This window comes from Eutrigla gurnardus (genome assembly GCF_963514095.1).
Source record: "Eutrigla gurnardus genome assembly, chromosome: 13".
Lineage (NCBI taxonomy): Eukaryota > Metazoa > Chordata > Actinopteri > Perciformes > Triglidae > Eutrigla > Eutrigla gurnardus.
This window is the reverse complement of record NC_139936.1, coordinates 5,707,586-5,730,680: the sequence shown is the minus strand read 5'-3', so window position 1 is coordinate 5,730,680 and position 23,095 is coordinate 5,707,586. Positions and strand designations below refer to the sequence as shown.

The following is a 23,095-nucleotide window of genomic DNA, read 5'->3' as shown; positions in this document are numbered from 1 at the left end:
AGGCCACGGGGCCCTGGGGAGCCACAGTGTTTGTGTGTGTGTGTGTACGCATCTTTTTCAGCGTTGTGGGAGTGCGTGGAGGTTTTGCTCACTCAGGTCACATGCATTTACAGGGTTTTTTTTTTCCCCCCCCTCTGACTCTCTCCAGCACATGAACTCTGGTCACGGTGAGGGTGTAAGAGGGGGAGGGGGGGGGGGGGGAGCAGGAGAAAACTGCAATAACTTCCTCCTCTCTTTTCCTCTTTCCTGTCACTGCTGTTCGCCACATGCATGATGGAGGGAACACGAGGGAGGGAGAGACGGGGAGGATGGTGCGCCGAGAGACGGGTGAGGTTTTTGAAAGGGTGAGGAGGGGGCACCGCTGAATCGTGTGAGTGACAGCACCGGACACGGGGGTAGTGGGAGGTGGTGTGTGTGTCTGTGTGTGTGTGTGTTTGACCACGCAAACCACACACACATGCAGAACACACCAACAAGTGGGGGTGGTGAGGAAAAGGAAGGCCAATAAATATTTACTGACACAGCAGAAGTGGAGAATGGTTGGACACTGGTGGAAACAAAAGGCAGAGGATGAGGAGCGGCGTGCCAGGAAACCTGCCGGCCGCGGGCGCCGCGGCCCACTTGTGCCCGCATGGAAAACAAGAGAGAGAGAGAGAGAGAGGGAGGGAGGGAGGGAGGGAGGTATGGGTAAGGGAATGCTCACAAACAATAGCAGCTTGTTGTTCACTTTAAAAATGGATTCAGTTCCTTCACAACGAGGCTGAGTTTTTTTTTGTTTTTCTACTGTGTGATGTTGTTGGTTTGTACCTATGAGATGTGGAATCATAAGTTTATATCAAAATTAATATTACTCATATTACTTATTCACCTATATTTGACATTTTCCACATGATCTATAATTCCATAATATAATGATTCCCTGTATTCCTATTGGTTTTCACCTGACAGACAACTCTTTTATTGCACTCGAATCACGTGCACCCAATAAGCCAAGCAGACGCTCAAACGTATAGAAGCACTTTATATGTTCGAGTTGCCACAACAGAATTCAATTAATTTCCAATTAACATCTGCTCAGTGGTAAATGTTAATGATATTAACTCCCAATAGTTTGATCAATTTACATTTCAGCCACGATGGAAGGAGCTTTAACAACAACACATATAATGTTCACATTGAAATGATATTGACACCATTAGGAAAGTGGACAGTGGACGTTCTGTAACAGTAGAAGTGAGGGATGTTCATTTATTGTTTGGCGACAGCAATTACAGAAATTCTCCAAATGGTAATTTCTAATTAGGCAGCATTCCTTAACGAAGTGAAATTACGGCATGGCGACTAATTAAAGTCTCGTGTTAATTAGACCGCGTCTTAGTTAAGAAAACCAGCACAAGGTGTGGTCGCCAACGTCTTCATCGCTCCCAAATCAACTGGCCACATTAGCGGCTCTGGTCTACAGAGTGAAACCAGAAAGTTACTTTTTGTGCGTCGTATACAGGCAAGGCCTCATCGTCTCCCCCTCGCCTTTTCTCTCTCCCTCTCTCACTAAAGTGCTTCTTCCTTGTCTTCCTCCCCGTCTCCCAACCCTCCGGCAATGCTGTAAAATAGAAACCTAACCTCAATATTTTCCCTCACGGTGCTGGGACTTGCTGGCCCATTAAATTCCCCTTCCCATGTGTCAGCTTACACATTTCCACCATTAAATTTTGGTATAATTAAACTTTCTTAATGATTTATAAGCTATAATAATAGCCGTAAGTATTTCAGAGCAGGTTAAAGGGACAACCTTTAAGTGCACGCCGGGGGACGACCCTGTTTTAACATAGTTTCGGATGGGTGACTCTTGGCTGGAGACGAGGGTGGATGGGGCGAAGGAGAGCGGGATTGACGGAAGGGAGGGAGCGAGCGAAGAGGGCCAAACAAGGAGGGGGAGGAGGAGGAGGAGGAGGCTGAGACCTTTGTGTCGTAACTCAGGGTGATACTGACATCGAGGAGAACCAAGGGCTCCCTGAACCCTGGCATGGAGGAGACAGCTTACCGCTGACAGACAGAGGGAGAGAGACAAATGCAGCAACGGAGGCTCAGAAACCGACAGGAAGACGGGAAACCCGGGCAGGATGAAGAGAGAGACAGGTGGAGAGAGAGAGACAGCCTGGACATCAGAGAAAAGTTGGTAAAAAAAAAAAAAAAAGGAGGAAGAAATCAAAATAACATAAAAAAAGTGAAATAAATGCTGTACTACTGGAGTGTAAATGACGAACATTTTGCATGTTCTGGGGCACACACACACACACACACACACACACACACACACACACACACACACACACACACACACACACACACACACACACACACACACACACACACACACACACACACACAGATGTTTGCTCTCTGCTGCCTCTCTGACGGCGAGGCTGATATGATTGCCACTTAGGAAATCAGTGTGTTTTCACACCACTCTCAGCTCTGCCAAAGCTAATGTGTTAAATATCCATCGGGTGCTGCTGTCCATTTCAGAGATGCAAGCACACAAACTGACACACACACACACACACACACACACACACACACACACACACACACAGACACACACGCAGCCTTAGGGGCTGATAAACACTGATTCCTTGTACTAACCGAGCCCACACTTGGTATCCAAGCCAAAAAATTCTAAATTGGGGCGCAGTGAGAAAATTTCAACAAGCTATCGTGAATTTTTCAGTCGGGGTTTCTTCTAAATTTGTTGTGAGGAGGTTTAAGTAGAGCTAAATTTGAACTATTGTGTGACTTTTTTTTTCCTCTCCACTTTTCTCCTTGTTATCAAGAAAAGGGCCCGTTTGTTTTCAAATCCACCACAAATTCGCCTTCATGCTGCCCAAAAACCAGCACATGCAGCCCAGCTACTGTAAGTGTTTGGGAAAGGTGAAGCCTGCTATGATGGCAAAATCACCCAAATATCTCAGCGGCCTGTTTTCACCTTAGCTGTGAATGGGGGAGGAGGAAGAGACGGGAAATGAAAGAAAAACAACAAATGTGGAGGCGCCTGCTGCTCTGCACATTACTGGCCAATCAGGTGTGTGTGTGTGTGTGTGTGTGTGTGTCTTCAGGGCTGCAGGAGTTGGATTCTCAGAGGAGGTGTTTAGTTTAAACTTTCAGGGCTACTCGACCCATCTCGGAGTGAGAAGACGCTCATGGACAATCAGGGGGAAAGTTAAGGGGGGGAGGGGGGGGGGGGAGGCAGAGCTAATGAAAGTGAAAAAGAGAGTGTCCCTCCTTCCAGTTATCATCCCCTTCTCCTTCATATTTCCTCGTCTCCTGCGCTGTGGGGCAACGGGGAAAGAGAGAGCCCCAGAAATAAGAAGAAAAAGAAAAAAAAATAATAAAGAAAAAAAACAGACTGTGATCCTCCTGCACTCAAAGGAAGGAGAGCGAGAGAGGGAGAGTGAGGGAGGGAAACTACAGAAGGCCAAATGAAATTAATGGAAATATATAACAATCTTGAAATTAACTTCTCATTGCCACCAGCCATGATTTAAAACAGCTTTTTAACGAGAGGAAAGATGAGTCAGAACAGAAAGAGCGGGAGAAGGGGTTGAGGCCATATTACAAATTGGACAGGCTGGAGGAAGCTACAAGTTAATTTGCCCCATCATGTAAAAAACTTTGCAGTTCTCAAGGCACATTCACTTAAATTATTATTTTATGTCCAAATTAATCAAGTCATGAGACTAAAGGATAAAAAAAAGTAGGGTAAAAGAAAATACAAAGCAATTCAATTAGCCGTTAAACAGGCAGGGTGAAGAGAAAAAACAAACCCACTTCAAGTATCTGAATCGTATCGAGATTTTCCGATGATCAGATTTGATAGAAAACACGTTTTCCCTCCAGCTTTAAATACACATTTAATACCAGAGTCCAAAGTTAGGAACAAAAATGGAAAGCCTTAAGTTTGGGCTCTATTCAAGCAAGAATATGTATATATATATAGTATTTTAAATAGATAAAATAACAACCTTAATTATCATAATTATTACGATTATCATGCGGTTGTTTACTATATTTTGAATAACACATTCCATATTTATAATTTGACTTTTATTATTCTCCTGTTATTCTTTACAACGTTGTATACTTCACGCTGTCGTTTATTAATATAATTTGCATGCGACAACCACAGCAATATACTTTTGAGTACGTAATGAAATCACCACAGCAATTCCCTTAATGAATTAAATATAAAACCTACAAAAAGTTGTACAACAGTTGAAGTGCTTTTCAAGTGATATTATTGATTAAAAACAAAGCCTGAGAGAAGGGTGAAGAACACAAACACTCACACACACACACAAGCACATAGCGGGCGCACACACACACACACACACACACACACACACACACACACACACACATACACAATTCAGTATAAAGTATATTATTAATCTTGTGAAAAAAAAGCAATTAAATCAAAGTGGTATAGAGCCTGAAGCTATGAGGACTGTCAATTCTGCTGGAAATGCCACAGAAGATTACAGTTGGGTTTGTGGATTCCATGAACCCTTTTTTTGATTAGGGAGTCAATTATTTCTCATTACTGAAGATGCTATTTCGGAAAAAGACCTTGTCAGTCAATCATGCAAAAAGTCCTCGAAAAGCGTGAATAAACCATTAAAGAGAGAGGCAGATGGGGGGTGAGGGGGGGGGGGCACACTGACCCTTTTCCCCACCCAAACTCCTACTTGTAGTCAAATTACCTTTTTAACTATTACACCTCTGTCAGGTCTTTGTCAGCGTATGGTAATTAGGGGCCTTCAGTGGGGAACATTTGAAAAGAAAACAGTATATTTATTAGTTTATCTCAGAGAAAAGGCATTTACCCAGAGCTGAAGGTAAGTTTGAATGTGGTGATTATCTTGTCATTTTCAGGCTGTTTGTCTAAGAGTGTGCATGTGTGCGTTAGTGGGTGTGTGTGTGTTCACGTCGGTGTGAGTTAACGCTGGTGTGTGTGTGACTCCAGGTAATGTGCTGCCGTGCATGTGTATGTGTGTGGATGGACGTGTGCATTCATACATACATCTATATCTATATATATATTTATGTGTGCGTGTGTGTGTGTGTGTGTCCTTTAGCTGCTTTCAGCACACTGATAGGCGAGCGCAGCACATTTCTCCCGTCCTCTTTGTTCTGTGTTGGGTTTGACACCTCTAAACAATAGCAGCGCTTCACTTCGCCCAGCCCCAACCCACCGCCAACCACACACTGCATGGATGGGAGCTGCCAATTAGCACTATCAAACACCCCTCATCGGCTGTCTGCTTACCACAAAAAAAGAAGAAGAAGAAGAAGAAGAAGAAAAAAAACCCCCAAAACAAATAATAATAACAACAAATAATTCAGAGTTTCCTTAAGAAAAAAAAAATCAGCGGGACTTACTGATACATGACAGAAGTGAGCACAAATGATGAATAACGATAATAAAAAAAATATATAATATTAATAAACAACTGGAGTACAGCTGTGACCACATGGAGCGTAGGGACAAGCTCCTGACCAGCAGTGTGAGAGAGTAGAAGAAGAACATCTTCGTCCTCTTCATCGCCTCCTCCCTCCTCTGACTCTTCCGTGACCCGACCCGAACGCCTGTTATCCCTCGTCTAAATCTCTATCCTTTTGTATAAACAGCTTTCATACATCTTCGTTTTTCCCTCACGCTCTCCATCCACTCATGAAATCTCCTTTAGTCCATCTACCTTTGTCTCACGCCACGTTGGCTGAGCCGTGTTTGGCGGCCACCGGACAGCCAGACGACGTGACGTGACCCAGGGGAAGGAGGGCCAATGTGGGGAGAGAGGAGCGGAGGAGGGAGGGGGGGCTGTCATGGAGAGAGGGTCTCGGAGGGCCGGAGGTGAGCAGAGGTGTCTGGGAGATGACTGTCGCTCCTCTCGGTGGTCCAAGCCCTTTTCATTAACCTACACCCCTGGGTTCACCAAACAGAAACAGGGGATGGGAGCGGGGGTGGGGGGGGTGGTGGACGGGGGTGCAACGCGCCAGCCCTGGTGGACCACCAGAGACCTGCTGCCAGCCTAGCCCGCCTGTCTGTCTGAATGCAGATCCGTGTCATCCATTACAGACAAGGGGGCTGCTTTTTAACAAAATAAAAACACAAACAGGAGCACACGCACGGACACACAGACAGACAAAACACATGCACACACAAAAAAAATAAAAAATACCCACATGCATGGATGCCTGCTACAGGAAAGTGAGGGGTAACAAAGGACAGGCAGTGCCCCCTAGTGTTTTCATCAAAGAGAAATCAGACCAAATCAACTACCCATCACCCCCAAGCAAAGGCACAAAAACAGATACAGGAGTAGAGCGAGGGGGGGTGAGGAGGTGGAGAGGCTGGATTCACGGGAGATGTGACATCGCATGAGGAAGGCGGAGGAGGAGGTGGGGGGGGGAGATGGAGGGAGCATGGCGCTGGGGGGGAGGAAGGAGAGGGATGGAGGGAGCAAAGGATGAAGAAGGGATGGAAGTTAAGGAGCACGTATGGGGAGAAGGGTGGGGGGTGGGGGGGTGCACATGTTAGCTGGTTGGCGATGGAGGGGGTTAAAAGATGTCTTGACACGACCAAGATGTTTCTAATGTTCGAGGCCGAGAGAGCGAGAAAGTGAGAGGGGGAGAAGGAAAGGGAGAGAGGCAGGCAGGCCATGCATGAAAGCCGATGTCAGAGGAGTCCAGAGGAATCGCCGGGTGTGAAGCCATCTAATAGGAAAGCAGAATATATATGAGACACACACACACACACACACACACGGACACGCTGACTTTGAATTACTAAGTCACCCAATGTGGCCTGGTAACTGATCTGAACATGAACCACAAACTAATGAGTGACATGACGGGGAAGAAATGAAAACCTAGCTTACTAGAGCAACAAACGAGCCTTTGGCACAAAATGCACACTCATGCTTAAAAAGATAAAAAATGTGTACACAAATGCATAAAAAAAGAAGAAAATCTCTGCAAATGTGTGCATGTTTTATTTTTTCCCTTCTTGTTTTATTTTTTAACTCGGACAGCACATCCAGCTTCATATTCCCACCATGAAACAAGGCCTTCCCTTTAGTGGGTTCCACATTCAGCTCCGAGTCAGCGAAGACATCAAAGGCTGCTCCACACCAGGAGTCTCTCGCTCGCTCTCCTTCTCCCTTCCTCGCTCGCTCTCCCTTCCTTTTTTTTTTTTGCTCTTTCATAACCCCCATCGTATTTCACAGCACATAAAGCCTTAAAATGGCACATAAAACAGTTCATCTCTTTTCACTGTCAGCTTTCCGGGCTTAAAAAATTAAATATGTTTTACTGCAGGTACATAACTTAAACACACCCGTGGAAAAAAATCGCCATAAAAGGATTCAAACTCTGCTTTCCATAAGTATCGGAGGCTATATAGTTGGGTATAGATCAGCCGAATAGCCAATATGAGGTATTTCAAGCTTAAAGTGCAGAAAATATGAAGTGACTGAGAAAGCGTGGAATTGCCTGTTTTTCCTTCGCCACCGACGCCGTCGTTACATTTTGCCCATTTAAACACTGGAGATGTGTGCAGGGGAAATAAACTGCAGTCTGCAGGTGATGCATTGACACTGAAAACTTCCTTTAGTGAGACATTAAAAGATTGCTGTGACCCTGGCGCTGAGAGTTTGGAGGAGGCAAGGAAAAAAAAAACACCACAGAATACCAACATGGCATTCATTGAACTCTAAAAGCAGTGAAAGACAGAGAGCAAGCGAGTGAAGGAGGCGGGCGTGGAAGCCGGCGCCGGGTTCTGAAGGGAAAAAGCAAAGAGAAGACGAGAGAGAGACAGAAGCAGAGGCGGGAGAGAAGGTTTAAACTTCAACCCTGGAGTCACCGAGTTCACTGACATTTGCACCGCGAGCCGCCGAGCTGTTCCTCGCCGCTTTTCACAAAACGACACTTTTGCTTTCAATCCCTAAGACTTATTCTTCCGACGTTCGCTGCGGAATGAGGACGTTCAGGGGAGGGGCGAAGAAAAGAAGAAAACTGAATTGAATGCGTTGAATTGAAGTGATCCCCACGTGACAATTTGCAACCCCATACGTCGTGGAGATTCCTCTTGTATATTGTATGTATTCTTAGGGAAGAATTAACAAGTGAGGGAGGGGGGGGAGGGGGTAAAAATGACATGTGACAAGCAGTTCATTTGAGCTGTCAACAACTCATCTTCACCACCATTCAAACCTCCCGTATTCCCTCTCTGGGGAAGGTGACCTAGGTCGTAACCGGCTGACACCGCCACACACAGCAGGTGAACGCGTGGAAATACGGCGGCGGGAACAGCCAGTGTGAGAGATTAGCAAGAATGAAAGGAGGAGAAGATTTACTAAATGTGACAAAATCAAACAAAGATACTTTCTTCAAGGATTAAGAGACTCAGGGAAGAGGAAAAAAAGCCTTTTACACATAACTACTATTTTATTATATTGACTGAAAAGTTCTGATTACCAAAAACTAAATATATAAACACTGTTTAGTAGGAAGGGACAGTGAGAACGAGGGAAAAAATGGTGGTTTTGAACAGAAATGTTTGTTTAAAATATAAAACAGTGTGAAGGACACACACACACACACAGAGGTCAGTCTCAAGAATGACGGAGCAAAGGCGGTGTGAAGTTGAGGTTAAATGGAGGGAACGGAGAAAGGAAGCGAGTGAATCTGAAGCGAGGAGGGAGAGCAAAGGACAGGCGTAAGAACACATATAGACGGGCACGAGATAAAAGAGAGAAAACGAGAAGAGGCAAGTTTACAGATAAGTGGGAAGAGAGAGAGAGAGAACGGGAGAGTGACCAAAGAAGCTCCGAGGACACACACACACACACACACACACACACACACATACACACACACACACACACACACACACACACACACACACACACACACACACACACACACACACAAAGAACGGTAACAGGGAGTGTTTTGCCATTTCTTTTTCAAATAAGGGCAAGTGACAAAAGAAGAATGAGCGATCGAAGGAGCGTTTGGTCGCGACTTGAGAAGGAAGGTGGAAGACAACGAACGACAGAGAGAGCAAGAGAGATTGTGAGAGAGAGAGAGGGGCGAAAGAAGTGGACAGCGGTGCCCACTGGGTATTAAAGAATGAATGAAAGTGCGAGAGGTCTGAAGTAGAGGAGAGGGAAGAGAGCGAGACCTTGCCTCTGAGGCAACGAGCCGAGAGGAACGAGGGAGGCAGACAAAGCCGCGCGCTGCTCTCACACGGCAGAACAAAGAGACGAGGTGCATCATGGGACTCTGAGCCTTGACGCCATGCTGGAGGAACACGCGATGGCACATGTGCAAAGACGCAAAGTCCTGCAGATCGCTGAGTATATTTGGTAAGAAGCACAAACACCTTTGAATTCTTTACTTCTAGTTCTGTGTCTCCTCAGCCTTCGTAAAACTGCATGAATATGCAAAAATCATATTGTGCAAGGAGTCTGTCTGTCATAAGCTCAGGAACAAAACATAACTTTTTTTATAGCATTGAAGCATAAAAGCTTAAGCGGCTCAAATATGATAAAAAGAAGAAGGAAACATCAGGACGGCATCCTTGCTGACCGTGTGGGTTGAGAAAGGGGACACTGTCCTCGCAGCCACAAGGCAGACAGTGTTGGTAAAAGAGTGGAAACAGGCGAGAGGAGGAGGAGGAGGAGAGAAGAAAAAAAGGGCGAGGAGAGCTTTCTCTATAGCACTCTGATACAAGCAGACCACGGCTGAAGCAGAGGGTGAGGATAAACAGGAAGGCAGGAGGGCTGTTCAATTTTAGCAGCAATTCAGATATGAGTGGAAATGCTAATATCCGTCTGTGTGTGCCGAGTGTTCTGTGTGTTTCATTGTAAATCTGATTAGGTGCATATATGCATGTGTTTACTCCCTTAAAAAGCAGCGTATACTACTCAGGCAGCTGTTATAAGGAAGCATGGGATGGAGGTGTAGACACACAGAGGGGCGGCAGTTGATTTGACGACTAAAAATTCAAAGGAAAAGTATGCAAAATGATTAATATATTGGCTGTAAACTTTTGCATCTACACTCTCTGACTACTTCTCTCTCGCTCTCTTGAGTTCTCCCTCCTTCTTGTTCCTCTGCTTCCTACCTCCCCGTTGGTCTCCCTTCCTCCGGCAGGTCTGATATGCTGGTGCTGCAGCTGAACTCTGAGTAGCACTGTCTCCGGGAAAAAACAAAGTGATCAATGTGAGAAGGCACGGGGCGCTCATGGACAGGCCAATCAATGGTGGAAAGAACCTTGCCCAGGGCCTTATGCAAATGGAGGCACGTCCCGTAACCTCGGGAGTGAACATGCGCACTAGATCAATGGGACGAGGGGAGAACCTTACAGCAAGATCAGCCTCAGCCAGTAAATATGTAATGATAAATCCCTCAAGATTTAAGCTGAACTCAAATGAACTTCATCTAGCGTGGCTTCTTATATCACAAAGTGGAAGAAAGACCCCGTACTGAAGAGGTGGGGTGGTGGGGCTGGGTGGGGCACGACACCAGAGATTAAAAAGAGCCTTTGCACAATGATGCGCCGAGGACAGATGGATTTTTCACTTCCTTTTCACCGGGGAGGAGAAAAAAATAAATAATAAAAAAAAAAAAAACAGGAAGACAAAAAGGTGAGAGGAGACTTATGAATAGTCACCTCAACAATACTTGTTTGAGGTGTAATGATTTTCAATTACGTCACCATGGCAACATCCGTGTGTTTTGAGGAATGAAAGAGAAGAGTGGGTAACCGTGACGACCACTGCTCAACCGTTTAAAAACCACGGACGGTCAGACCAAGGACTGGATAGAACAAAACTACTGAAAACAAACAGCTGATATTTACTCATATGTATCAAGCAGACGCCGTTACAGAACAATTAATGATGTGTATAGACGGTAACAACTTGTCTCTCTGTGAGGAGAAAACATGATGGACAACTTACTGAACTGGTCGTGAAAAAAGTCAGCTGTGTTCTCAAACTATTGACTGATAGACAAAAAGAGAAGCAGTCAAAGAAACATAGTGAGACAAAGAGGGATTCTTCATCCGACGATGGAAACCAGGATGCGTGGAGGTGACCCTGCAGCGCATTGACCGTTCCTGCGTCGGAGCCTAAAGCGAGAGCAGCGGCTCCGTGTCAGCCTCTGGGCCGTCGAGTACTCTGTAGGAGAGTTTGATCAAAACAAGACACGTACAGTGTATCCTCAAGATTCTTCTTCTTTTTTTTTTAATAGAATGAAAATGAAAGCGATGCCTCGAATTTCCCTTGGTTGTTGGCTACGTCTCAGATGACCTTGCTAACCCTCGACGAGGGAAACAAAAGGAGAGAAAAAATAACATATAGGTGCTTTGTCTAGCTATACCTGCAGTAAACTCCTGAAACAAAGTTCACTTAAAACATCACTTCCCTCACAACTTGACAGTCTTTCTTAATCCAAGGAATAAATACAGAAAGTCAAGTGTTCCATGAAGTGAATTGGTTTAAAAATGAAAATCTGATATTCCGATTTTTTTTTTATTTCAGAAACGTGTAAAACATTAACAGATTTCCCTAACATTAGTTATTTGTAGTTATTTATGAGTCTTCACAAAAATAATATGATAATGCAGTTTAAAAATAAACTTGTTTATTTTATTGTCACAACGGAACAGAGGAACATCCAAATATATTAAAGTTCTGATAAATAAAATGTATAAAAATACAAACTGAAGATATAAAACTTAAAGTCCTTTGAACAACAACAACCAAACACAAAGTTACCAGTATTAAAAGACTTGGTAAACTTCATAAATATAACTTCAAACAAGACTGGAGACAAATTCTGTTAAGTTCTATGAGGGTGTTTCGTATTCATTTATCGGCCATTATAAATACTGATACCAATAGTTTTGAAAATGCCTAATATCGGCCGATAATATGGGCCCTGTCGATATATCGGTCGGGCTCTAAGGGACATGCATTTTTTTTGTAGTGTGATATTAGCGATAACATTTAAAATCCTCTGGAAATCCATTTTGTTTGTTGATTAGAAGTAAATCAGAGGACAGGAAGCGCTGGCAGCAAACAGCACACATGACGTAGGAGGATAACTCAGTGAGACGAATGGTATGCACCCCGTATTTAGAACGGCACAGCAGATTCCTGCCAACTATGACGACGTCATGCTGCGTCCCTTCGGTTTAACTGAGACGTCACGAAACAACCGAATAAGAAGAGGAATGCAGTTTATGTATAATGGAAAGAGAAATGCATGACGAATAGACGTGAACCAAAAAACATCAACGCCGTTTGTGTTCTAAAACCTTAATTATCTTGCAAACCGTGCTTCAAAAAAACAAAAAAACAACAAAAAAAACAAGATGGAATTAGTAATGAAAGACATCGAAAAATGCAGCAAACAACAAAATTGGAATCAATTCCCCTTGATATTGAAGGAACAGCACAAGAGAGACAAGAGGTGAGTAAAGTATTATCAACCCCCTACTCCTCACCGACAGCACAAATGTAATCTAGAGACCAAAGATGCTCCTCAAACATAGAGGGAAACCAACAAAGGTGAGAATAATGGCGACGTATTGAAGGGAATACTTCACAAAGCCCATTGTGCGAGTATCCTTTTCAGACAGCAAACCCGCTGTAATTTGGTCTGCGTCATCTGCCTCTAGTCACAATGCAGCACTACAGCTTTGAAATGGATGGCAAATGAAGGCCATTTGTACATAATCACAGCAGATAGAAGAATTCAGAAGCCCTACAATGTGTTGTCGAGGTGGAAAGAAAGACCTTGGTCTATCTGCGGCAGCCAGCGCAGCTAAGGTTTGGCAAGGGAGGTCTCCCCCCCCCGCCCCCCCACCCCCTCCCTAGAAACAAGCAAATCAATTCAAATCAAATCAGCTTACTCGCCGTGACATTTAAACAGTTCAATTTACATCCTTATGTTAAGAGGAGAGCCGCTCTCTAAGATGCCTATTCATTCACAAAGAAATTAGACATCTATATTTCAGCTGCTTAATAGAGCAAATACGCCGAAGCCGTACTGGGGAGGAAACCGTGTCTTTTTTTATTGTGTACAAAGGGCTAGTCATCGTCTGTCATTACGAGCGGAGCACAAAAAAAAAACCCAGAGAGGGGATAATATAGACGGGGTCTGGAAGACGGCACCGTGCATGATATGCATGCATTAACCGCACGGACACGCATGCGGACGCACATACAGGCTTTCTCCGTGGCGATGGTGTATGTCCTGAGGGCTGCTGTCCTGCTGTGCAGGCTGGCAGGCATTTTTTTTGTCACGGTGGTCCTTTTGTTTCACATCAAACAAAACGCCACAGCTTTGCATACGGCTCCACTAATTTCTGCTAGTGTGGCCCAGCCATTTATCATCGCCTCTCACCCTCTCCCTCCCCTCCCTCCCCTAACGTGGCTCTGATAGCTGCCCTCCACCAAGCTGTTCTGCTCAGGACGATACAGGCTTCTCCAGGCTACAGCTGACACACACACACACACACACACGGACCTGCATATATACATACACACACACGCTAAACCCATGCAGACATAGACAGATGCACATTCAGACCTACACACAGGAAACTGCACTACTACTGCATCGCTTGCAAGCCCGCCAGCTATGGAGAACCTTGAGATAAAAACAAACCTTCTCTTCATCCCCTCCAGAAGCGATAGACGGGCCAGGACTCCGAATTCGTTCGGAGGCGGCCGAGACGCGAATACAACATTAGACGGGAGGGATTTTCACAGTATGGACGTCTCCACAGTTGATTTTTGTCAACAAATTAAAAGTGATATTTTATTTTTTATTTTTTTGCTTGTGTTGGTGATGAACTCAGGTGAAGGTTGCGCCGGTCCTTGAAGAGTATTTCAGATGGATAGGAACGTGGAACTTAGTTTTAACACAGTTTACTCCAAAGTTTTTTTGGGTAATCAACTTGTTTGCCGTCTGACTGGGATTTAGGTTGTTGTCAAAAGATCAATATCAACTTTATATGTGTGCATTCGGTGGGTAGACCGGTCAGGGACGTGGCGGGTCTAGGAAAGCACAGGCACGGAGGGAGGGTGGAAAGGCTAACTTCCAACTCTTAATGCGTCTTTTTTTACATTACGTGTTGTGTTTGCCGACAAGCTAGCCACCAAATCCATCCACAAATCAGCTAGTGTGAGGGAATTGTGGAACGCTAGCAAATTCACAAAGAGGAAAGGGCTTCTAAGAGGCTTCATGCAGACACTTCTTCCTGCAGTCCTATAATGCATAAGCTATATGTAAAGCACCTGAAACCAAAATGTCTCATTTTCTAATTTTACATTAAATATGAAATATGAAAACATGTGGGTAGTGCAGTTCATCCTTTAACCAGGTTAGTTCCATCTCCTAGTGTCCGCATGTCGAGCTGCCCTTGAGCAAGACACTGAACCCCCAAGTTGCTCCCCCAGCCCAATGCTCCTAATTCCTAGGATGGGTATTGATCAAATATCAATATGCACCTGTATGTATACGTCACTTTTTAATAAAGTTTACATTTACAGTGAGAAAGCAAACAAGCTTACTTCTTTAAAGCCATGGAAGTTGCCCATAAATGTTTGTTGGCGTCTTAAAAAAAGTCTAAGAAAAACAGTGCAGCAATGAATGTGTATACCTGAGTTCTAGATACTTGAATAAAATATTTTTTTTAATTCAGAGCATATCTATTGCCTCCACATGGCTTGAAACCTGGCGATGGCTAATGATGCTAACAATGCTAATGCTCCAAACAAAGGCAACAGACAGGCAGCGTGAACACAATTGGTTGAAATGTTATTAAATAGTGTTTTGCTGCCATATTAATGCTCTAAGTGTCGTGTAGAGAACACAGAGTTGTGTAACTAAAATGAGGATCAGGTACAATCACACTTTATATAATGCATTCCTATATTTGTACATTTTTGAGGTTTTCCAGAGGCAGGCTGTAGGAAGGGAGGGGGGACTGGAGGAGAAGTGTTTGCCCGGCGCCATGTGTTCAGTGGGCTGTTACCATGCCAGTCATGGAGCTGAACAGAGCACTGCCAGACCCTGAGTCCTGCTCAGAGGGCACAGTTGGCACCGCCGCTGCCCTCAGGGTCACCTCGACTGGGAGACGGGAAATTTAGAGGGAGAAGGAAATGTGGACACGAAGCAGGACGTAAAGCGGAGGGGATTTTGGGAAGTGTTGATGGGGTTTAATATGTATAATAAAGATTAATGGGTGAGAAACAAGAAGGCTGACAATGCAAACAAAGTAAAAAAAACAACAATTGCATTTCACAGAGTAATGGTAATGGGCTTGTTTGAAGAAAAGTCTGTGGTAAATGAGCATGGAATCTCAAAGAGACAGGAAATATAAGTGCAACTATATTTTCTTATCTGTAATTCAACTTGTGAATCTGATTTGGGCGCCGGAAAGCTTATTGTTCTTTTTTCTTTTTGGCGTCTTCACAAAAAGCATAAAAACCTCTCATTTAGTGTGAGGACGCCGCATCACGGCAGGAAAATCACTTTCTAAACTCGGAGCTATGTAAAAACCAACTTCTCCGCCTCAGACTGATTCACCCGGCAGTATCTCATCCTTCTCATCCTCCACACAGCGGTATGGCAACCAAGTCCACAAGGAGCCAAGCAAATCCTTCATATCTGTCTGTCTCACCTCGAGCATCTCTTCCCACACCTGACTGCTAGCCACAACACAAACACACACACTTACATATTGATGCTTCCAAGGACGAAAACTAAGCTATATTCATTATACATTGAAACAGATGGCGCTACACACAAAGTGTACGGGGAGGATATCCTGCGAGCATGTACTGTATGTACTGTATGTACTGTATGTGGCATGTTCATAAAGGTCGCTTTAAAAAATGCTGTTCTTGAAGGGCTGTTGTGGCAGCTGGCTGCTTGTCTGGTTGGCACCCACACATTTGTGTACAGGGAGACAGATGCATTCTTACATAAGGCCTTATATAATGCTCCCCTGTCCTATCCAATGAGAGTGCTCCCTTTTTTCTTTTTCTTTTTTTTGCTCTGTGAGCGGGAAGGTTAGCGCGGGTTAGACAACTCTTCTCCAACACAACCAGACGTACCAAACCCCCCCTGCACCCCTGGCAACGAAGAAAGACGGAGCAGAGGGAGTGATGGAGGTAGGGCCCTCGTTCTCTATGGTTCTATCCTCTCTCTGTGGTTCGTTCTGGGGTGAGATTTTGTCCTCAGGTGTAGAACGGATACTGCAGACCTGGAACCAAGAGGTGAAGTGGCCAGTTTGAGAGAGACCCGGTCCACAGCCAGGCTAAATCCCATCAAACTTTGAAGGAAATACCGGGTTCACGACTGGGGGAAACACAAGCCATCTCCCTTTAAAACTATCCACGGAGAAGGAGGAGAGGGCTGGTCGAGCATGAAAGCAGATGTCTGAGGAGACCAGAGACTCTAGGGGGAGCGAGAGGAAGGAGAGAACAGTGAATGGAGATGGATGGATTGATTGTGTGATAACTGAAGAATGATAGAGAGGAAAGGGGGGTGGGGGTGAAAGCGGAGAAAGGGCGAGTAGCTTTCCCCCTGCAGCACTCATTCAAAGGCAGTTAGCTACTCTTTGATGTATCTATAATTAGTCAGTACACACTGTGGAGTGTTTTAAAAGAAATCAAATCGCAATGAAACACACGAGCACTCGAAACAGGGGCTAACATGCTCCGGAGCACGGGTAGCAAGCGGGATGAAATTAATGGTCGGGCCTTTTTTTTTGATGTGCTTGATCAGAAATGTATTTATTAACTGCAAAGGGGAGCAGTAATTAACCCGCAGACAGCTTGTTTTCTGTGGGTCTTCTCATGTGTCAAACGGTTCATCCCGCAAGGCCCCCCCCCCCGTCCCGCCGGACCACTTTCTCCTCAATTAAGTAGATGGCGTGTGCAGGCTTATGCATGAAGGAGGGCAAAATCACAGCAATAAGAAATATACATTTGCTGACTTAAATCCCATGAGTATACTTATATGGACCTAAACAAAAAAATGTATAAATATAAGGGATTCAAAACCCGGCGTGATTGGCTTGGACACGTCTGCTCTCTGTAGACAAAGTTGCCGATAGTTGGGCAATCGAGGGTGAGCAATAAAAACTATGAATGCATATATATGGCGGTGAGAGACTTTCAATAACTGATAGACAACAGAAGCCGGGAAGGCCTCAAGGGAAACCTGACAATGGCATATTTGAACACCCTGTCACTTAAAGTGAACACGGGATCTTTCAAGTCTCTGTTTTGATGTTGCCATCTCCATACCGCATCTATATGCTGCGTATTTATATATGCACGTGCTGTATATATGAGTGTTTTTAAGACGGCTTCACATGACAAGGACATCACATAAAAAGAACGCCGTTAAAAACCTCGTCGAGGCCTTTACGCACAGAGAGGGAGAGAGAGACAGGGAGTCTGACTGAAGGAAACAGAGAGAGACAGAACGAGACAAATAGAGAGAATAGCTAGTCTTCGTCACACGGCGAGAAAGCCCAGGAGATTGTGAAGCTGTCACGGACAAAACACTGCATGAATATTTAGCAGCCAAATTAAAATTACAAAATACTAAACAAAAAAAAGAGTAGGTGAAAAGAGAAAGAAAGAAAATAAAATATTCCTGAAAACACCAGTGGGACAAGTGCCCACCTTTAATCCCCCCACTAGCTGTATACTCATTGTGCCGCCTCCCTCCTCTTCCCCTTCCTAAGAAAAGAGAAGAGATATGTCCTGAATAATATGGAATTTGGTGAGTCTAGCAGTAAATCCTTCAGATCAAGAAACCAGCAAACTGGCAATGTGCTGCCCAAGCTCCCTGATCATAGAGAGGCTTGCAAACACAACTAGTACAGCGTGTTGGATAGCAGGGCTTAATACACTGCAGTCCTTCGTATTTTAGATGCTAAGCTAGTGCAGCATGTTCCCTACCTCACAAATACAACAGAACTGGACTTTTTCTTCAAGCTCCAGTATGCTGGTATTTACAGCTTTTGTGGCCTCAAAAATCACATCTCTGTTTTAAAGCAACTCTGCATCCTGCACATCAAATCCCTGTAAACTGGAATCTTTACTTCTAAGTCATGTATGTGTGCTGGACTTAAAGTCCCAGTCGGCAAGTCCGGCGGATCGAGGGCACAGATTTTTAATGTTTACAACTCTCACGCTCCTCCCCCACAACTACCGAGCTCCTCCCCCACGACCACCGAGCTCCTCCCCCTCGACTTCATGCCCTTTGAACTCCCTTAGATCACGCCACCTTTGAAACGCGGGTCCGATGTTGACTCTGGTTTTATCACGGGCACCGTCGCCATCTTTCTTTTTTTCCTTCTTTTCCACCGGTGTTTTCTTTTCCTTGGTTGTTTTGGACCTCCTCGTTACGGTTTTTAACCAAGGTATGTTGCTACTTCCCTCCACCTCCCCCCTGTGATATTGGAACGACCCGAGGGGGGAGGGGCTCTGTGTGTGCACGAACACAGCCCTGCGTGCTGATTGGACAGGATGATCCGGGTGCTGTCGATTTTTGCAAAACAAACAGGCTCTATGTGCACGTAGATGCACGTAGAGGCACGCTATTTTTCTAAAACCGGATGATTTATGTTGTTCTATCGGAGCATAGTGTCGGCTTCAGTGAATATGATCAAAAAACTTTGCCGACTGGGACTTTAAAGACTCTCTATATGATATGCAGAGCTTCAATGTAGCACCAACTAACTTTTTATTTCGTATTGAGCACCTTTAAATTTACTGTAGCAAGATCTTAAGATTCTATTAAATTAAATGCACAAAAAAGTTCAAAGCCAGAGTGAGGATTATCCCATTAGAAGCGTATTAATTACACAGAACATGAGTTTTTGTTTACACCACTAGTGTACACATCAGACGTAGGTGCAAGGATAAATTCAGTAGCTAGCTCACCATGGTGGTATTCGCTATCTGCACATTGAAGGTTTATTATGAGATAACTCAAGTCATTAAAATACTGAGAGAAGAGAACGGAACGATCAGCGTGTGATGCAGAATCCCACTAGGACATCAAAGTAAACCAAAGACTAGAAATAAAGCATTAACCTCCCAAGCCTTCATAGAACCTGCAAAAGACACACTGTAGGCCCATTTAGCTGAAGGGTGCGGTTATAAAGCCAAGAGGCAGGCCAAACTTTTACTTTCACCCTCCCCTGTGCACCATTAATTCCTTCAAAAATCCACTTCCCTCCCACCATCTTTCAGCCGATCCTCCGTCTCTCTCTTAAGGCTGGGAGATCTGCATGCTCTGCAGCAGATCCGCTTTAACAGTACCACTGTTGTTGCGTTGCCATCCCTACTTTTCTTCATCCAGCCGCCTCCTTCCCTCAGGATGAACCAGATTGTTTACAAAAGCAGTACTTTTTTTTCTTTCTTCAAAGAAACTAAATGCTATTTATTTTTAATTGTTACATCACGTGGTCTCCCTCAGGTGACCGGGACGAATCCCCAAAAACATTGTTTTGCCCACTAACGCGTTTGTGTAGGGTGTTCGTACGTATAGCAGCGTTGCAAACTTAAACTCAGAGTTTATATAACAGTTGGAATACGCGGGCCTTTCCAACCCGAACATGCATGCGAGTGATCGTGCTGACAGGAGCGCATTGTGCGTCTCAATGTGTCTCTTTGTCGGTGGGAGGTAAGAAGGATAAGCGGAAAACTAAAACACTCACCAGCTCAACGAAAGACAGCCCTCCGTAGCTGTGGGCCATGATGAAGACATTCTTGGCTGCGGCTTTGGACACAAAGTGGTCCCACACGTACAGCACGTGTTCCTCCGAGGAACCATTTTCCTGCAAAGACAAAAAAAAAAATCCAATGTTATATCTCCACAACAAAGACTGATGTGAATCATATGAACATTTTAGGTATAATAGAGTTAGCAAACTCTTTTAACGTGATGCTACAGCATCAACCATGCAACTTTGAGCCGGCAGAAAAAAAAGAAAGGTGTAAAAGAGAAACAAAAAAAGTCTTGGTGGCCAGAGGGGATTCTATAAAGAGCCACACTTGGGTAGATCAATAAGTCTTGCATATTGCAAATGCCCTAAATGTAAAACTCAATAGGCTGGGTGACGTAACGTTTAAATCTTAATTTGTGTCCTGTTGCTGAATCGATGACCCATCTATACACCAGTGGAGGCGTAATAAGAAGACACTAGGGGAAGGTCAGAGGAAAAATCAACAGGGAGGAGATAATACACGTGCATATGGAAAACAACACAGCTTGGCTCCCACGCACACAATCCCAAATGAACACCATGTTCTCACACACACACACACACATGCAAGGACCAGAAGACATGTTTAATTAAGCAGAGATGTAGGCGCTTATCCAGGCCTGGAAAGAACAATAGTAAAAGTACAGGCGAGAAAAGGGCATCCATTAATGAACTTGTGACATTGATTCCACACTTTGATTTCCTATCAAACTGTCTGGTTCACAATAGAAATCAACGATACATCCCCCCACAAGAGGATGCACTGCATGTGGAGCTCCGCCGACTCCGAAAACACCTGTATCCTTCCATCACGACGCATTGAAGCCGGCGCAAAACACACAAGTCACACACACACACATGCATTCCTTTTAATTAGCATATAGATGTATATTAAAAAAAAGAGAATATCTGGAAATAAACAAACCAACGGCCTACAGAGAATGGAAGCTCATCTGTTAATTGAGTGTCAAACTGTTCCACGTGACTCCAAAAAGAAATAATTAGTGATATGAGGTGAAGGAAGAGACTCTCCTGTCTCCAGAATGGGTTTGTATTTTAAAGTAAGACGTTATATTATCAAAGAACGATGATGACTTCAACGTCTGCTCTCCTAAAAGTGGTCATTGAGGACACGTTACTAGAATATGGCTTAAACTTTACCTTCAGAAGAAAGTAAGGTAACTTGTGATTGGATGAGATGTCTTCGTTCGTGCATATCTGTGTGTCCAAGTTGTGTGTGTTTGTGTGTGTGTGTGTGTGCTTCCCCTATTTGATGATGTGCTTCTGTGTGTTTTTGTTGCCGTGTTTGTCTGGAGGTAAATTAACCTGTCAGAGTGTTTGTGTTTACTGCTAGATTAGCATGAGGGGGTTGTAGTGTCAGCACCCACCTCCATTCACAGTGTGATGCAAGAGCAGGCAACTCCACTCTGCCCTGCCCTTCTGCCATCCGTGCTCTGTGTGTGTGTGTGTGTGTGTGTGTGTGTGTGTGTGTGTGTGTGTGTGTGTGTGTGTGTGTTATCCGACGTGCATGGAGGGGCTGGCTGAAGCAGAGTTGTCTGTCTGAAAGGCTGTGACATCAAAGTCCTTTGAAGTCTCCCTCCTCTCTCCTCCGCCATGTCACCCTTCATCTGTGAAGCCCATTTCATTAGCCTCCCTCCCCTCCTCCCTCCCCTCCATCCCTCCCTCCCTCTACTCTCTTCTTCCTTCCTTTTTCCTCCACTCTTTACACCTGCTCTCCTTCACACTCCTCCGTCACCTGTTTGGTCCTCCTCTCCCCCCACCCTTTAGTAACAATGGCCGACATGGTGACATTAGGCAGGGTTTGATTCTGTACGTTGCACCTCTGTGTGTGTGTGTGTGTGTGTGTGTGTGTGTGTGTGTGTGTGTGTGTGTGTGTGTGTGTGTGTGTGTGTGTGTGTGTGTGTGTGACATTTACTTCATCAGTATTTCTGACACCAGCTGACTGCAGGCTAAATGAGTGATAACTGACGAGAGGAGCGTTTTTATCCTTTTGGATACCACGGATGAATTTAAAGACACATAATGCACTAGTTGATGTCTTCATGGTGGGAAACGAGCGTCCCCGTGTCCCCGACTCCATCGTCCAACCGAACGCACACTCTCTGCCTGTACACCCTCGGCGGAAGGCGACAGAGTGACTGACTACCTGGCATGGCAGTGTAGTGAATTATCTAAACAGCATTTGCATATTGTTGCAATTATTTCCCGGGGTTAATTAGCTGCAGTGGAGCACACCGCCCTGCGAGACCGGCTTCCTGTCACCAGCTCACACAGTATCTTAGCTCATTTATTTATTTTCCACCGTTTTCCCACACCATGTGTGTGTGTGTGTGTGTGTGTGTGTGTGTGTGTGTGTGTGTGCATCTGCCAGTACTGTCAGAATAGCGTCCCAACTGCACACCTGTTGCCAACATCCTTCAGCCATGACTGTCAAGGGACAATAGAGGGTGTGTGCAGTTTGTGTGTTTACTGAATATATGATCCATACCGTCTCCTCAGAGAATATAAAATATGAATCCGCGCACCAGACAGTCTCAGGACCAGAAAGTCTCTAGATAGTGACAGCTAACTATTATCAAAAAGAAAAGAAAATGGCAGGGAGAGCCAGAGACAAGAAGAGAGAGAGAGTCTCTGTGTGTGTCTGACAGAAAGCTCTCTAAGCTCCGGACTTGGAATTCATGAACATGCAACCAAAAAAAAGCTGAATTCAAGCTTATTCCACAGAGAAATCCAAAAATGGCCCCCAGACAATATCATTAACACGTCTTGAGAGAAATATTAATAATATTTCAAGCAGGTGAGTCACTCATTCATAGAGAGAATTGTCTAAGGATGTGAGACAAAAGCATAGCCAAGCATGGATCATGTCCATGTCCAGAGACCTTGATGTCCCTGTTTAAGACCCATGGTGCTGCAGCCAACCTCCCTGTAAGAAGACGCAAGAGAAGAGCTGTCCATATGACAGTGAAGGACTGTTCGAATGGTGGAGAAAGGACCTCAGCAGGTTCAAGCTGACCTTCAGACACAAGGTTCAACTCGCTCCACCCGTTGCCAAATGAAATGGGGTTCTATGATAGGAGACCCAGGAGAACCCGACTGCTGAGAGACACACAAGAAAGCCTGGCTGGAGTTTGCCAAAACACACTTCTTCTGGGAGAGTATGAGATCAAATTAGAGCATAAACGTTGTGTTTACAGAAAAAAT

At 44.7% G+C, this 23,095-nt stretch overlaps 2 protein-coding genes across 2 annotated transcripts in view; both read right to left on the bottom strand.

Annotated features, from left to right (window-relative positions):
• The window catches only part of mctp1a (multiple C2 domains, transmembrane 1a), a 455,748-nt gene that overhangs the window by 125,880 nt on the left and 306,773 nt on the right, over nucleotides 1-23,095 (bottom strand). The gene's annotated exons all lie outside the window — the stretch shown is intronic.
• The window catches only part of arb2a (ARB2 cotranscriptional regulator A), a 140,740-nt gene that overhangs the window by 55,300 nt on the left and 62,345 nt on the right, over nucleotides 1-23,095 (bottom strand). Inside the window, exon 8 of the mRNA XM_084025765.1 lies at nucleotides 19,823-19,942. Within this exon, the coding sequence (XP_083881891.1) occupies nucleotides 19,823-19,942 (120 nt within the window). The remainder of the gene's footprint in view (nucleotides 1-19,822; nucleotides 19,943-23,095) is intronic.